At 39.9% G+C, this 18,731-nt stretch overlaps 1 protein-coding gene across 4 annotated transcripts in view; it reads left to right on the top strand.

Annotated features, from left to right (window-relative positions):
- wwox (WW domain containing oxidoreductase) overlaps positions 1–18,731 on the top strand; it is a 449,092-nt gene that overhangs the window by 163,928 nt on the left and 266,433 nt on the right. For all 4 annotated transcript variants that reach the window (XM_057836007.1, XM_057836005.1, XM_057836009.1 and 1 more), the window contains exon 8: positions 4,097–4,361. In XM_057836007.1, coding sequence (XP_057691990.1) covers positions 4,097–4,361 — 265 coding nt within the window. The remainder of the gene's footprint in view (positions 1–4,096; positions 4,362–18,731) is intronic.

Genomic DNA, 18,731 nt, shown 5'->3' with positions numbered 1-18,731 from the left:
TTTAAAAAAGGCTCCAAAGGCTGCCAAAATTCACTCTGCTCATTTTACACTGCTTTTTTTCTCTCTATATAGGTAAAACGGCGCCATTACAGATTGAGCGGGACAATGCGTGGGTGGGTTGTGCAGCGCATGCATTAATTGTGTTAAATATTTTAACGTGATACATTTTTAAAAAAATTAATTACCGCCGTTATCAGGATAAATTTGATAACCCTACCTTAAGCCTAAACTAAAGACTCTGGATGAGTGTAACATATTATGTCTGTAACGTTAAATACAATTAGAAAACAATTTAATAAAAAAAAAATATATACAGTATATTAAAAAAAAGGCATGGCCGATATTTTTTTGCCGATTCCGATACTTTGAAAATGACGTGATCGGAACCGATCGCCGATCGATCGGGACATCTCTAGTTTTTGGTGTAATAGTTTTTTTTCCATTTTAATAAAAATAAATGACTCAAAAATGGACTTTTAAGAAAAAAATAATAATCAAAAAAGAACAACGAATTGATTTGTAAAGATAAATGTTGCCAAATATCATTGTAAAAAAAGTTGTTTTTAGAAAATTTTGTTATCAGATGGGGCTTTGCAAGGCAAAACAACAAAAACTAGACACATTTTGGAACGACTAAGATATGACTAAGACTAATAACTATTATCATACAAAAGACGAAGACTAAGACGAAAATTAAAAGGGCTGCCAAAAACAACACTGGAGTCAGGGGTGAAAGTGGGCCAGAACGGTCAGGAACGCAGTTCCGGTATAAGATTCAGGGCCAGAACGGAGTTCCGGTATAGAATTCAGGGCCGGAATGCTGTTCCGGTATAAGATTCAGGGCCGGAATGCTGTTCCAGTACACGGTGCTTTGATTCCAAAAATATGAGGGCAACTGTCAAAACGCTATGTAAAAAACACTGATAATGCTAAGGTGCCACACATGCATTTCATCTCCAAAAACAAAACAATTTACCAACATCAGATTTATATACACAAGTGTTAACAACAAGCATAATGAAGTGCTTGTGTAGCGTAATCCGTTTCCACCAGTATTTATTATTTTATTCCATGGAGGTTTCTGCAGCTGCTGCAGTTATCAGAGTCTGACGATGATGAGTCACGTCAATGTTCGAATGCACACAGCAAAGCAAAACGCCTGGACTCATTTTACTGTTCATTTAGATAACATACTGACATGTGATCAGCAGAGGTACTTAGCTCTGACTGGTTCAAATGTGCATGTTTTGTGGTACAGCAAAAAAAAAAAAAAGGTTGTTGAATTGATGTGACAAAAAAAGGGCAAAACATAAAATAGATGAAATTTTTAAGAGCAACGAAAGAGTCGAGGAGGCTTATTTATCATGTTTAGTTTTATTTGCTCTGATGGGGAGGTTCAGAACATCTTAGCTGTCAAGGTGCACTTTGTCCATTTACAGTGGGGAGAACAAGTATTTGATACACTGCCGATTTTGCTGGTTTTCCCACTTGCAAGCCATGTAGAGGTCTGTAATTTGTATCATAAGTTCTCTTCAACTGCGAGGGACGGAATCTAATACAAAAATCCAGAAAATCACATTGTATTATTTTCAAATAATGAATTTGTATTTAACTTAAATTTAAATAAGTATTTGATACATTACCAACTAGTAAATATTTCGGCTCTCAGTTGTTTTTTAAGAACCCCTCCTGTTCTCCACTCATTACCGGAAGTAACTGCACCTGTTTGAACTTGTTACCTGTATAAAAGACACCCGTTCACATGCTCAAACAAACAAACTCCAACCTCTCCACAATGGCCAAGACCAAAGAGCTGTGTAAGGACATCAGGGATAAAATACTAGACCTGCACAAGGCCGGGATGGGCTACAGGAAAATAAGCAAGCAGCTTGGTGAGAAGGTAACAACTGTTGGAGCGATTATTAGAAAATGGAAGAAGTTCAAGTTGATGGTCAATCTGCCTTGTTCTGGGGCTCCAAGCAAGATCTCACCTCGTGGGGCATCACTGATCATGACGAAGGTGAGGGATCAGCCCAGAACTACACGGCAGGACCTAGTCAATGACCGAAGAGAGCTGGAACCACAGTCTCGAAGAAAACCATCGGAAACACATTACTCCGTCATGGATTAAAATCCTACAGCGCACGCAAGGTCCCGCTGCTGAAGCTAGTGCATGTCCAGACACGTCTAAAGTTTGCCACTGACCATATGGATGATCCAGAGGAGCAATGGCAGAAGGTCATGTGGTCGGATGAGACCACAATTGAACTTTTTGGTCTAAACTCGGCTCGTCGTGTTTGGAGGAAAAAGAAGGATGAGTACAACCCCAAGAACACCATCCCAACCGTGAAACATGGAGGAGGAAACATCATTTTTTGGGGCTGCTTCTCTGCCAAGGGTACAGGACGACTGCACCGTATTGAGGGGAGGATGGATTGGGCTATGTATCGCCAGATCTTGGCTGACAACCTCCTTCCTTCAGTGAGAGCCCTGAAGATGGGTCGTGGCTGGGTCTTCCAGCATGACAACGACCCAAAGCACACAGCCAAGGCAACTAAAGAGTGGCTCCGTAAGAAGCATCTTAAGGTCCTGGAGTGGCCTAGCCAGTCACCAGATCTGAACCCAATAGAAAATCTATGGAGGGAGCTGAAAGTCCGTGTTGCCCGGCAGCAGCCCCGAAACCTGAAGGCTCTGGAGAAGATCTGCATGTAGGAGTGGGCCAAAATCCCTGCTGCAGTGTGTGCAAAACTTGTCCAGGGCTACAGGAAACGTTTAGTATCTGTAATAGCAAACAAAGGTTTCTGTACCAAATATTAAGTTCGATTTTTGTGATGTATCAAATACTTATTTCATGCAATTAATGCAAATTTATTATTTATAAATCATACAACGTGATTTTCTGGTTTTTTGTTTAGATTCCGTCCCTCACAGTTGAAGAGAACTTAGGATACAAATTACAGATCCAGGGTGGTTCCCCGGGCCACCCGCGCACCCATCAACCTGCCTTCAGGGATGGCAGGAGGGGACGCACAACCAACCCCACGTCTACCTCCACCCCCGCCCGCCCACCCGGGCCACGAGCCACGGCACGCCACACGACCCCCAGCGGCCCACCAAGCCCAAGGCAGGGCAGGGTCCCCCGCCGGTGCAGGCAACACCCCTCTGATACACCGGCGCCCAGCCAGCGACCCGCGACGGTGCGCAGGGCGGATGTCCAGTCAGAGAAGAGAGGGGAAGGCGGAGGTGGGAGAACGCCAAGGAACTGCCACGGGGCGATGCAAGATCGGAGCCCCGACCCCCCACCCCACTCCCGTGGCCGGCAGCCCAGGCAGAGGGGAGGCCACACCCCAGGAGCCACGCCATAAGGGAAAAGTGTGGGACCCACCTACCACCCTATTACTGTGGCTGCCAGGTTCCCGGCTGGCAGCCATCACCCAGCACCGTGATGGGATTGTGAGGGGAGGGTAATATATAAAATTTCTGGTTCTGTGGCGACCTTCATGTCGGGGAGTTCCGGCAAGAAATTCTAGCCACTTTCACCCCTGACTGGAGTTAATATCGCCTTTTGGATTTTTCAAAATCAAATGTAACCTAGTCCAACTTCAGCAACTTCTGCGAAGCAATTTGAAAGGAAAAAGTTGAAACGCTCCTTGTCAGGCAACTGATTTATCAAGCCATAGCGAGTAGTTATGAAGTTGCGGCACATGAAATGAAAAAGCCTGCAGATGTTGTAATTTAGCCAAGCAAGGATGTCGCGTGAGGCGACGGTAAACAATGAGGCGGCAGCCAGCTTGTAAAGTTGCCGGAAGAGCAGCTGACATTTTGATTGGATGTTTTCCAATGACTGGGATTAATATGTAAGATGTGTGCCATCCCGCACACATCATACAAAGGGTTTGCTTTGGCGCCCACGCCTCGTGACGTCGTGTGATGTTCAGGGGACCGTGTCAAAACATCTGGATTTTAACAGCCCCGTCGCAGGCAATTAAAGAACATCATGTCACGTCTTTGATTTGTGTTGCAACCCGCTCCTCGCATCTGTCGGCGAATTTTGCTCTAATTCTAAACGACCCCCCCGCTTTGATTTATGTTTCAGGTTCACAGACTTGCTAGACTCGTGCGGTAAAGTGGATTTGGCACGGTTATCGCCCCCGCGCACGGAGTATTGGTCCATGCTGGCCTACAACCGCGCCAAATTGTGCAATATCCTGTTCAGCAACGAGCTTCACCGCCGCCTCTCTCCGCACGGGGTGTCGTCCAACGCTCTGCACCCCGGGAATATGATGTATACGGGCATTCACAGAAGCTGGTGGCTCATGACATTCTTCTTCACCCTGGCCAGACCCTTCACAAAGTCAATGGTAGGAACTACTTTTTGGTTGTCTTTACACATACAGTAAGAGCCAAGTTTCCACAGAGTTTGGTTTGGTTTGGTTTGGTTCATCATGATACGTAAATGTTCCCCAAATCTGGCCTGAGTTCATGAAGGTATGTATTTGGGCCCACCTGTACATTCTAATAGTAAATTTAAACGCAAAAACCAAATAGGGACGGTCAGTGGCGGAACAAATGTAAACAGGTCTGGGTGCAATGAGTATAAACGGGATCCCCCCGAGGTGAAAATGCGGGTGAAGGTCCGAGTGGATAATTATTCGTGGGCCCTTCAAGATGGTCATCCGATGTCGCCCGCAAACCGGGCCTGATAGAGGCCTTGGTGCGACCGAGGGATGGGGAAAGGCAAGGCAAGGCAAATTTATTTATATAGCACAATTCAACACAAGGCAATGCAAAGTGCTTTACATCACATGAAGATCATAAAAATCACATTTAAATCACTACAACGTAAAAACCAAGACAATCAATATCAGAAATAAAAGTATACATAGAAACCGCATTTAATCACAAATAGAATAAAAATAAATAAATAAAAATAAAACAAAAACTACTACTACTAATAATAATTGAAATCAGAAATGGAGATAAGCACAAGAGGAATAGAAAGCAAGTAGATTGAAATATATAGACAGTTATGAATATGCAGTGCTAAACAAAAGCGTTTTTAGCCCTGATTTAAAAGAGCTAACGGTTTGAGCATACTTCAGACGTTCAGGTAACTTGTTCCAGAGGTGAGGAGCATAATAACTAAATGCTGCCTCACCCTGCTTGGTTCTTGTTCTTGGAACATACAGGAGACCGGTTCCAGACGACCATAGGGGTCTAGATGTCTCATAGGAATCTAACAAATCAAGCATGTATTTTGGTCCAAGGCCATTAAGTGTTTTATAGACGAGCAGTAGTATTTTATAGTCTATCCTTTGACTCACTGGAAGCCAGTGTAGTGATTTCAAAACCGGTGTAATGTGGTCCAGCTTCCTTGTATTTGTGAGGACTCTGGCTGCAGCATTCTGTACTAGCTGCAGCTTCCGGACTGATTTTTTATCAAGACCTGTAAATATACCATTGCAATAGTCCAATCTGCTGACAATGAATGCATGCATACGTTTTCCCATGTCTTGTTGAATCAGAAGCCCCTTAATTCTGGTTATATTTTTTAGGTGGTAATAAGCAGACTTAGTGACGGACTTTAGATGGCTATCAAATTTTAGGTCTGAGTCAATAATTACGCCAAGGTTTCTGACTTGATTTGTAGCTGTAAGTGACATTGTGCTAAGTTGCCTGCTTATCTTTGACCTTTCCTTTTTTGGCCCAAAAATGATCACCTCTTTCTTCTCCTCATTTAACTGGAGAAAATTCTGGCACATCCATTCATTGATTTGATGAATGCATTTACTCAGGGAGAGTAAGGGACTATAATCATGTGGGGACACAGAAATGTACAGTTGTGTGTCGTCTGCATAGGCGTGATAGGAGATGTCATACTGTTCCATTATCTGAGCTAAGGGAAGCATATAGATGTTAAATAAGAGTGGTCCAAGAGTTGACCCTCGAGGGACTCCACACGTGAATTTGGTTCGTTCTGACTGATGGTTTCCGATTGACACAAAGAAATCCCTATCATGTAAATAGGATGTGAACCACTGAAGAATAGTGTCAGTAAGCCCTACCCACTGTTCCAATCTGCTGAGTAGTATGTCATGATCAACCGTGTCGAATGCGGCGCTGAGATCCAATAGTAACAGAACAGATGATTTGCCTGCATCGGTATCCCGACGAATATCATTTAGGACTTTGATGAGCATGGTCTCGGTGCTGTGTTGTGGCCGAAATCCAGACTGAAATGAGTTAAAAAGATTGTTTTGCATCATAAAAGTCTGGGTCTGTTCAAACACAACCCTTTTGATATTTTTCCCCATGAATGTTAGATTTGATATTGGCCTGTAATTACTAATGGTTGAGGCATCCAGATTAAGTTTTTTTAGGAGATGTTTTATTACTGCAGTTTTTAAAGTCTGTGGAAACTCTCCTGTTTGGAGATAAGTATTTATAATCTGAAGTACTGTATGTCTGGGGCTATTCAATGAAAAACAGTTTTGAAAAAGTTTGAAGGAAGGATGTCAAGGTAGCATGTTGTGGGCTTTAATTTTGACACCATTTCTGTTAAAGTGGCATAGTCCAAGAGGCTAAACTGTCTAAGATTGACGTGGGGGACATTTTGGGAGGCATTTAGTGAAACAATTGTTAATCTGGAGTTGCACACAGTCTGCCTAATCTTTAGTACTTTGTGTGTAAAGAATGCTGTGAAGTCATTACAGGACACCTTAGATGCCAATTCCTGAGGTATTGATGCTTGTGGGTTTGTCAGTTTGACAACAACAGAAAATAGTGTGAGAGTATTGTTGGTGTTTCTACTTATGATCTCTGAAAAATATGACTGTCTAGCATTTTTCAGTTCCTGGTTGTATTTGCGAAGACTCTCTTTGTTGATATCATAAAAAACTAGGAGTTTGTTTTTTCGCCATCTGCGTTCTGCTCGTCTACAATCTTGCTTTTTTTTTAAAGCTAGTGTGGCATTTCTCCAGGGTGACCTTTTCTTTCTTGACAAAGTTTTAGTCTTAATCGGGGCAATAGTGTCAATTACAGTCATTACGCTGGAACTGAAACTATTTACAAGTTCTTCCACTGGAGCTGTTGTAGGGGTTAATGGTGAGGCATAGGCCTGTGTGAATAACGCACAAGTGTTATCACTTATGTAACGCTTCCTAATCACCTCTGTTTCCCTTTTCAGAGGATGGACAGGGGTGGTCATTTTAAACATAATGCAGTAGTGATCAGAAAGAGCAACATCATTCACTGTAACCTCAGAGATGTTAAGACCTTTGGAAATTAAGTCCAGTATGTGCCCTCTGTTATGTGTTGGAACTTTGACATGCTGAGATAAACCAAATGTATCCAAAATATTTAAAAGCTGTCTAGCACATCCTTCTTCAGGATTATCAACATGAATGTTAAGGTCACCCACTAAAACAACACAATCAAAGTCCATGCTGACAGAAGACAGTATTTTGGTAAACTCATCAAAAAACATTGTGTTATACTTTGGTGGTCTGTAAATTGTTACCAAGGCGGGGGTATATTTTAACACTTTAGGCCATGCAAGGAGCTGGAATATGATATTTATCTTTCTGTTTGACCCTCCCCACCCTCAACCACGCCCCCTTCAAGGCTGCAAACCGGGCCCCCTAGAGGCCTTGGCCCAGTTGACACCGCACTCGCTAAGCTCTGCTCCTGGGGACGGTAAAGAGAATCCAAAGTACACATTTCTTTTGAAACATTAATTAAAAAATAAATAAAAAAGTAGAAGCTTGCTACAATATGAATTAGATATTTTCATACAAATATTAAATGTTTTTTAACGATTTAAATATTTATAGTTTTGTTATTTTTTTTGGTACTTGGTACCTTTTTGGTACACCTCAAGTCCGATACCACACTGGAGTAAACTGAACAACAGTTGGTGGAAAATTTTGATCTGTATGTTTATAATCACCTGAAATATTCGCTAGCATGGCTACCACTGATGCCGCTAGACGTCCGATCCATTTGAAGTGGGAGGGTTTGTTCATTCGCTGCCACCCTCCCAGTTCAAATGGATGGAATGTATAATAATAATACTCATTTAAATTCTCAACAGAAGGATAAAAATAGTCACGTTATTGGACGTTTAGCGTCGCCAGTGGCACGCAAAGACTTAAATTCAGTGTGCACGTTGTGCGCTGTATTTGTTTTTCACTCGCTGACGTATCCCTTAGTCGGCAATTTATTTGTCTTGATGTGTTTGTGGGATGCAAAAGAGGAAAAGGATGGAGAGGGGCACCGTGTGCTCATTGTGAACGTTCCGGAAGAAGGTCTGCTTTTCTCATAGAGATATTCTCTGGCTTGTTTTCCTCCTCCGCCTGTTGCTGTTTATTTAACTCCGAGTGACTGTTCCCCTTTCCCCTCGCCGGGGCCTTTTGGATCCTGTGTATTGTGACTATTGGGTTACTGTAAATTCACGCTCACGCCATGTAATGTAAAGTACTAGCACAATGAACTCGGTTATTTTCCTTGCTCCCACCAGGAGAAACTATGACCGCATATTTTCAGATGTGTTATCTTGTTGGCCTTTACGAGAGTATGAGTACAGTAAAGACATTATGTCCACACGGGCTATCATTGAAGGGAAAATGTCAAAAGGCCAACGGATCCTGAACTGATGGGACGTATAGTTTATTTGTTCAATTAAAGCCAGGTTTCACTTGAGAAACGGGGCTTTCTTTTGACGGCGCCCTGACCCTGGGAACTTCGTTTTCGGGGTCAAAACAATGACTCGAGTTGGAGGTGAAGGGGATAGGAGTCGCGCAACAATGGAGTGAGTGTTTCCACCCCTGGATTTAGGTTCCAAAGTTTGGGGATGTCTTCAGTTTTGGGTCTTGTGGGGGTTGCAAGGTGATGACTGGGTGCCAAGGCCATGACAGCAAACCATCTGGTGTGCATATAAACATAGTTGGAGTTTTCTCTGAGACAAATCAACCTTTTGTCACGTGCTTTAAAAAAAGGTTTTTTGTTTGATTGGATAGAATTTGTAAAATATAATGTAGAGTCCACAGAGGGAGAGCAGAGATGTATAGAATGCATATTTTTGAGTTTTTAAGTTCAAGTGACCTCATTTTTTGGGATCTGCCTATATCAAGTCCAGATTTGAAAACTAAGGAGAAAATGAAACAGTCAATAGCAGCCAATGAGTTAACGCAACCCTAGAAAGACCTGTTGTACATATGTGGATTCTTTATCCTCAGCTAAAAATAACTGTTATTACTTCAGTTTACTAAGTAACTGTTACGAATGTACCCTTGTATGTCAGTTTTACTTTAATTTACTTTTTTTTTTTTTTTTTTTTTTATTATTCCTAAAAAACAAAAATGATTAATAAAAAAATTTGGGCTGCAGCCATCGATTAATCAATTAACTAATTAGTTCAATTAATCGAGTAATCGGATAAGAAACATAAAATTTTTTAAAAATACCTAGCTGACCCTCAAACCGTATAAGAAAAAAAAAAGAGGATCCAAGTACAGCAAAGGAACAATTAGCTATCTTAAATAGCAAAAGTCCGCTAGCTTAAATGCTATACAATGCAAATGTTGTTGTTTTTTTTACACTGCTCTTAACAAATGGTTCACACACATATTCCCACAAAAAACAGCTTAATATACCCATAAACTAAATTAATATATATATATAAACTAAATTAATATATAAATGAGGATCTAAGTACAACAAAAGAGCAATTGGCTAACTTACATAGCAGAAGTCTGCTTGCTTAAATGCTATAAAATGCTCACATTTTTCCCCCAATGCTTTTAACAAACGGTTCACACACATATTCTCACAAAAACAGCTAAATATACCGATAAACTAAATTACAAATGCATTTAAAAAAAACATTAGCTCAAACAAAAACTTAGCTAATGTTGGTCTTAAATGAGAGCAGTTGGATTCAGCCATGGGAATGAGTTATATCATATTCACTGTCACCAGTCGAGAGCAATGTATCCACTCAAATCAATAAAACTAAATGCAAACGCTTTCAAAACAAACCATTACAACACCACTTTAATTAAACAAATACTCGAACCAGCAAAATTAAATTTCAATCTTTTTTTCTAATCAAATTACTCAAGTTAATTGATTAATCGTTGCAGCACTAAAAAAATGTACTGATGTAAAGTGATCCCTCGCCACTTCGCGCTTCAAACTTCCCAAACGCCCTCAGTCCATCACAGATTTCTAATTATGCAGTCTCACTCTCCCTCCTGCTGTGTTTCTTAGTCAGGCAGTACACTGGAGTTGCTTATGAAAGTTAATTTTTAATTTTTTAATTTTTAATGACAGACATTAAGGTTTGATCTTGCCAGAAATGCTTGGAAGCCAAAACTTCAATGTGTCAATCATCGTTTAGCTTGTTAAACACTTGCTGTGGCAACTCATTGTGTGTAATTGAGCAGCGTGAACGGGTTTGAGTGGACTCACTCAATGAAGCATTTAATAAAGACAAGCATTTTTATACTTTATCCTTCTTTAAAAATAATTTAGTGGAACGGTCACATGTTTAAAACTTATAACATTATTAAAATTGAACCGCCTAAAAACAAGTTATTAAAAAATGTATACATTTTTTTTTTTTTTTTTAAATTGAGGGGGGGTAAAAAACATAGCTTATATGTATCTGTAGCAGTTCTAAATCTGAATAAATAAATTGAACACAAAAAAACAAAATAACAAAAGTTTTTTTTTTTTTTTTTTTTTTTTTTTATGGGAGAGGGGGCAGGGCTCTACTTAGTGGTTTGTCACTTATCGCGGTGGATTCTGGTCTCCATTAACCGCGAAAAATGAGGGATCACTGTTTATAATTTACGTATGTTTAGCGCCCACATACAGTTGGTGCACATCACATTTTGGGTCAAGTAGGTCACAATATTGAAATTTCGTATAAAGTGGCCTGCATGACCCAAAAAGTGATGTCCACATACTTGTCCATATTAATCGATTAACTTGAATAATTCGATTAAAAAAAGAAACTAAACTTTGCGGCTTCGAGTATGTATTTAATTAAAGTGGTGTTGTAATGGTTTGTTTTGAAAGTGTTTGCATTTAGTTTTATCGATTTGGGTGGATACACTGCCCTCTAGTGGCAACATTAAATATGACATAACTCATTTCACATGGCTGAAACCAGCTGCTCACTGTTAAGCCCAACAAAAGCAAAATTTTGTTTGAGCTAATGTTTTTTTAAAGCATTCATAATTTAGTTTATAGGTATATTTAGCTGTTTTTGTGGGAATATGTTTGAACCATTTGTTAAGAGCATTGTGAAAAAAAGTTACCATTTTATAGCATTCAAGCTAGTGGACTTTTGCTATGTATGTGAGCCAATTGTTCTTTTGTTGTATTTAGATCCTCATTTATCTTTTTTTTTTTCAATACCATTTGAGGCTCAGCTCAGATATTTTGATTTTTTTTTTATGTTCCTTTATCCAATTACTCGATTATTTGAACTAACTAGTTCATCGATTAACCGACAACTAAAATAATCGATAGCTGCAGCCTTAACGTGGACGGCATGCCTAAATTCTGATGTAGATGAGTAAGTCAGTCACAATTAGGAAACTGCTGTACATTCAGTCATTTTTACTGATGATAAAGAATACATGCTTGTATTTTTTCTGACTACATGTGTTGCTGCACTATTTGTTTTCCAATCTCTGTTAAGTCATTCAATGCCATTGATAGTAAAATGAATTGGACACCAACAGCTGTCAATGGGGACTATTTATGGAACATAAGTGGACGTCAAGTCTTGTGTTGTTGGCGATTCTAAGTGGAACGGTGTCTATTTGAAAGCAATTAACGGAGTGGATCGAGAAACTGGGCGATGACTTACGCACATGCTTAATTAAACGTGCTGTAGATGTTAGTAAATATTAAAGGGCAAAGGTAGGGCTAGTAATTAAAATTCGGGGTGTGCTGACACAGCGATTAGCTAAAACTCATGTCTGATAAAGGACACACACACACATAGACTTTGTCTCTCACTAACACTCTGACACACCCTTAAGCTGAGCGTTTGCTTTTATTTAAATCTGGCCTTGATAAGACCCCTGGAAGTGTATCCTCTTTAAAAGCCTCTCCTCCTCACGCTGTCTGGGCCCCCCTCCCACATTAAGGGTTTAATAAAACAGTGATATTATTTCTGTTATTGGTTGCGAGGCTATGAAGATGCTATCGCTTTAATTGCGCGCGTACACTTTCGGGATCCGCCGAGATTGTTCGGGGATGCAAACATAAGCAGAATGTGGAGCCCTAAAAACAATCACGGAGGCCTCCCATGTGTGTTCTTACACAAATAACCTGCCTCTCATTTAAAACACAGCTTTGATTTATGGAAGTGTTGGTGATTCTCCGTTGAATGTTGTATTACAGTTTTTGCCACTGACTGTGATAGACCTCCAATCTATTTGAATTAGGAGGGCTAGCAGCGGTAATTCTGACATCTATTACCATCTACACAATAATAAAAATGGTTTCAAAATCAATTAATTTGTGGTTGCCAAAATATTACCGAAACAAGTAGGGATGACCAAGATCCGATCACGTGATTGGAAATCGGGCCGATAGCGCCATTTTTCGGACAATCAGAATGTGGTGAAAAGGATTGGGGTTTTTAATTACGAGGGGTATTCAAAAAAGTAATGCACCCAACTTTATTGTGTACAAACAAATTATAATAGCAACATGTATTATACATCAAAAGAAAGGTACAAGTGTGAGGATTACATTTTTACTTCTCCACATGGCCTCCACCTCTCTCAAGAGCTACAGTCCACCTATGAACAAGGGCATGTGTACCAGTGTTGTAGAACTCAGCCGGTTGATCTCTAAGCCAGCTCTTGACAGCAGTTTTCATTTCATTGTCATTGCCATATCGGTTGCCCCGGAGTCCTTCTTTCATTGGACCAAAGAGGAGGGAGTCTGGCGGTGCCAAATCAGGAGAATATGGCAGATGTGGTATCACTGTCCATCCAAATGAAGTGATGACCACCATGGTCCTGATACTTGTGTGAGGACGTGCATTGTCATGCTGGAGGAGCACATTTGCCATGTCCAATTTGGGTCGAAAACGTCGAATTCTTGCTTTGAGCTTTCTAAGATCTCAATGTATACCTCAGAGTTAATGGTTTCCCCCTTCGGCAAAAAATCCATAAGGATTGCACCTTGAGAACCCCAAAAAACGGTGGCCATAATTTGCCAGCTGACTTTTGGGCCTTGAACTTTTTGCTCCGTGGTGAATTTCACTGATCTCCTTTTAGATTAGGTTCAAAATGGTATACCCATGTTTCATCTCCAGTAATGAGGGATCAGGGGTCAGAGGGGTTTCTCCCTCTGCAACAAGGAATTCGATTACAGCTCTTTGTTTCTGACGAGCTTCAAGAGGGGCAGCCATTTTGGAAGCTAGTTTAAGCTTTAAAAATCTGAAAATAAGAAAAACACATATAACAATCACAAAAAGGTGTGTCCTATCATGTTTGTGCCAAATATAAACAAGATTGGTAAAATCTTGTACGAATAATGCACTTGAGTGCATTACTTTTTGAATGCCCCTCGTAATTATATCAATTTTTTAAGAGCTAAAAAGTATCAAAATAATCCAGAAATTCAATGGCATTGCCCAAAAAAAACACACACATTTGGAAACTAAAAAGTACAATAAGCCTCGGTTTAACACACACTTTCCACAATACTCAAATAGATTGCACACAAATATCCAACAGCGTTCTGCACGGCGGCAGCGCAACAGCAACAACAAACAAAAATATGGCTACAATGCAAGTGTGTCTTTCCTATTTGAAGTTCTCCACAGTCTGCCACAGCTACCTTTTCCTCGCCGGCCACTATTATAAACTATCATTGTCATCTTCAGTTTGGACCTCGAATTAAAATAGTAGAAAACGTTGCTGTGTTTGTAAAGAAAAAATCGCTAATTCGTTTTTGCGCCATGTTAACGACTCCTCTATCAACAGTTATCTTTTACGTTTCAATAGCATCTTATTCAAGGTAACCTGGTACTGGTAGCAAGCAAGGTATCAGGCGTTGACCATGTTTTTAACCAAAAAATAAACAACTTTTTCAACATATATATTTAATCCCCAAAGTTAAATATGCTATTCTTTCAATATGTTTTATTTATTGATTTATTTTACCAACATAAGAAAAACATACTTTTTTCCCCTTCCCAACACCACGGAGTGCTACAGCACCCTCAGCACCCCACTTCCCATACCACTGAACTTTTGTTTAAAGGGAATCTCTGACTTAATTCTTGTAGACTCTAATAAGCCACAGTTGTTCTCTTATGCTAAAATATGTTATTAGAAACACATACAATTTTGCCATTTATTTAAAAACTATAATATTTAATACATGTTTTCACCTACGGAGGGCACAATCTGTCTTGCGTGCAATGGACGCTCGGGGTGATGACATAGTTTGTAACTGTTACTGGACTAATTCTTCCGGCTTATTGCAATTCCTTCTACTCGGCGAGACGTCCAACACATGCGCACATCGGTTAAAAGCGGCAACTACTTAATATTTTTGCTTTTATTAAGTCTTTTTAATTACCTTTTCATTGCCTCAAAATACTTTTTGCATGTGTATCCCTCTCATACTTTTAAGCATTGTTTTCTTGTGGTAGCTTTGAAGCAGATTGTTTATCTTTTGACCGCATTAGTCACGTAGCATTTTTCAAAAACCCTTTTTGATATTACTTTTAAGTATTTTCTTAAGGTGTCTTTAGTATGTTCTGTCTGTGTGCATCTAAACAAAACAAGATAAAAGCGCACATTGTACTTTGGGTGTCTAATTCGCCTCTTGTAGCACGTTTCGGCAGTGTAGCACATTTTGGTTTCCACCGTTTTGTTTTTTTTTCCTACTCTCGTCTCGTCTCATCCCCTCTTTCCTGTTCATTTTGCTTTTGCTGCTCGTTTTGTGAACTATCGACAGTGCTGTCATTTTCTTTCATGTTCTTCTCGGGTTCAAATTGAAACGTTTGAACAGATGACATGTTTACGTTGCTAGAGTCATATTCTGGAAGCTCGGCAGCATAACCATGTGACATCACCGGCCTGCTACGTCAACAACAATGGCGACCTACTAGTTCAACTAATTTAACAAATTCTATAAAAATTAAAACATCAAGAGGGGTTTCAATATCAAATTATTTTAACTCATAATCACGTTTATATTTTAAGAACTACAAGTCTGTCTATCCATGGATCCCTTAAAAAACTAAATTGTGAAAATTGTGATTTTACAGCAAACGAAAGTAAAATGTACAGTATTGTCACTCCCACAGTTAAGCGTTCTGACTACCGAGCCAACAGTCCAGTGTGGTTTCAGCTGCTGGTACACTCGTCAAGGTTTTCAAGAATTTTCATCAACTTTCTATATGCACAGCACTTCCTTTAACCTCTCGTCAGTTGTTAGGCTGCTCGTCTGCAAGTTGAGGGAGTGATTTCAAATTCTTGTTAGAAATGGGCCATTATACAAGGAGTGCAGTGATATTAAACCCACAATCAAGACCGATGATGTTTAGATCACGGTCTAAAATAACAAGATAATGCAATTTCTGGATAAATTGCATAAGGATTCTTTGTTGTGCCGATTGGTAAAGTCCTGCTTGTTGCTTCCTGTAGATCTTGCGGCATTATCATGCCACTTTCTGTTGATTTTGGGTCACTTCCAGTTGATTTTGGATCATTTTTCTGGCTCACTTCCAGTTGGTATCGGGCCTCATCCTATTGATATTTGGACATTCTTGCATTACTTCTTGTTGACATCAGATCATGTCGTGTTGATTTTGGAGCATTTCAGGGTCATCTCATTTTTCTATGATTTTCAGATCTACACAAATCACTTGCAAAATTTACACTTACTGAAGCACTATAGCGTTTTTACATGTATTTTACGGCTTTCCCATTTTTATTTACCAGCAATAATGAGCTGCCGGTGTTTTACCTTAATATCATTCACTATCATTTATCTCCGTCAATGGCGGCGAATGAGTTAAAGTCAAAGAAACTTGTCTATTAGCAAAGAGCACAGCCCACTCCGCCACTGATGTGCCATCACTGATTCAGTTTTGCTGAGTTGAGAAAGGCATCTATAAAGTGCCGTGACATTTTAATCAGCCAAACTATCTGGCGCTAACATCGTGTTCCCCTCCCTGCGCCTTGATCTGCTTATCAGAGATGGCCTGTAAAGCCCCTGTTTCTTTAATTCAGCGTGTTTAGAGTGGGAGTTTTCCCCGTGTCCTTTGCGCACATTATCAGCATTAAATGATCTGGTCCCGCAGTGGTTTGCATCTGCTTGCTTGTATTTTGAGAGATGAAGGCTGTGGTGTTATCACGGCGCTCTGATTTAGTCGCTGTGATTAATGCGCTGACTTTGATTGACAGATTTAGATTGATATACAGTATTTGATCTGGGATAGTCAAAGTTTTGGGATGGGTGCCAAAGCTGACATGTTTTGGTGTAGTGACTTATTTTGGAGGATTATTAGTTGATTATTCTCTGAAAGTGGTGAAGTGTAGCGGTACAGATGTTTGCACCTGAAGGTTTTTCAAGATATACCATAATTTTCGGACTATAAACCGTAACTTTTTTCCTTCATTTTAAATCTTGCGGCTTATAGTCCAGTGTGGCTTATTCGTTTTTATTATTTGGGTTAATAGGTAACACTATATTTGACAGTGGCGTCATAAGACTGTCATAAGACGCTATCTTGAGCATTACTGAATGCTTATGACATGTCATTAAATGTCATCCGGTAAATTATGTTACTAACTCCATTTATGTCCAGCTTGGATCTTTTACAGCCATTCTAAAGAGAGATAATTTGCTGGGTAACACTAAATGACATCTGCTATAAGCATGCATTAATGCTCATGACAGAGTCATGTCATAATTATGATTGTGAAATGACAGTGTTATGGCGCCACTGTCAAATAAAGTGTTACCAAATACCATAACTAGCAATTCATGAAACAACTGGAACAGTAACTGAAGAAATAACTAGCACAGACAATTAATTTTGATTGTTATTTACATTTGGGTGGCGCCCAAATGTGAATAACAGGCTCAGTGGTAGAGTAATTGTCCCCCAACCCAGACGTTGTGGGTTCGATTCTCCGCCCTGATGAACTCGTCTAAGTGTCCTTGAGCAAGACACTGAACCCCACGTTGCTCCTGGTGCTGCGTCACCAGTAGGTGGATGGTGAGATAGTGTTGAGCGCCTTGAAAGGTGGAAAAGTGCTATATATAAGTGTAACACCATAACATTTGTAGCGCTGCAATGCATGCTAGGAGGCATGTTTGATGACATCAGTGTTGACAGCAGGTGGCAGCAGATGTTGACTGTCTCCCTCAGGGGAGCAGTGATGGCCAAATGAAGCTTCTTGTAGCAATGAAGCTTTGTAGCCAATTGGTTCAAAGCTTCAAGGGGGTTCATTTGGTCTTATGACAGTCGTATGATGCCGCTGTCAAATAAAGTGTTTTCGGTTTATATCTTTCATTGTAAATATTCCACAATACAGTGAGCACAGCTTGGGTTTATAGTCCAGTGCGGCTTATCTTTAAACAAACGACGTTTACATGTCATATTTGGTGGGTGGCGGCTTATAGTCAGATGCGCCTTATAGTGCAAAAATTACAGGTAAGCTGTGGCTTGGTTGATTTTTTTTTTTTTTTTTTGGGCAAAAAAAAAAAAGATACTAATGCTAATTAATGGACTCAACCCAAGTCTCGTTAATACAAACATCTTTGTGTTTATTTTTATTTCTTTTGTATATGATTTTACTTACATGTCTATGTTTGAACTGATGTCGACTGTGTGGTGTTTATATTGCAACCAAATTGCCCTACAAGGGTCACTGATGAATTGATGATGATCTTTGGTGTCATTTCTGAACAGCTCTGGAAGTAAAGGGCACGCCTAAAGCGCCTTTTTCGCAGTTTAAACCACATCTAAGTCTCACCTGAGTATAAGTCGCAGGCCCAACTAAACTATGAAAAAAAAGCTGCAATTTATAATCGGGAAAATACGGTAATTAATCATGTTCAGGTGTTTAACATTTGCTTTCGTGTTGAAATCACTGATACAGTTGCATAGTCTAACTTTTCTCAGAGTATAATTTTTGGTTCCAATACAAAATTACTAATGTATTAAGTTCAGAGTAACATAAAAATTGATAACATGTGATGTATACATTATACGATCCGATCAATTGACAAATCACAAAAATAATTGATTAGTTGACTGTCGATATAACTGTGTTGGCCTATGTCTAATGACTTTTTAACAGATAAACGACATCCCGAAATTGTCCAGCTCCAAAACTTCGATACCGATATATGCAGTCGTGTACTTAACACGTTATGAAAAATTCCATATGATGGATTGTCAATGAGTTACTACCAAGATGCATTTTGCCGGGCTTTTGTACAGATTTTTGTGTTTTATTACTTTTCTTATTGAGTATTTCTTTCTGGTACCACAGTAGTTATACATCATTCATTCATTCATTCATTCATTTTCCATGCCGCTTATTCCTCACGAGGGTCGCGGAGGTGCTGGAGCCTATCCCAGCTAACAACGGGCAGTAGGCAGGGGACACCCTGAACTGGTTGCCAGCCAATCGCGGGGCACAAGGAGACACACAACCATTCACGCACAC

This window comes from Corythoichthys intestinalis, chromosome 5 (assembly GCF_030265065.1).
Source record: "Corythoichthys intestinalis isolate RoL2023-P3 chromosome 5, ASM3026506v1, whole genome shotgun sequence".
NCBI classification, from domain to species: Eukaryota; Metazoa; Chordata; class Actinopteri; order Syngnathiformes; family Syngnathidae; genus Corythoichthys; species Corythoichthys intestinalis.
Note: the sequence above shows the minus strand (reverse complement) of the source record. Positions and strands in the feature narration are given on the sequence as shown.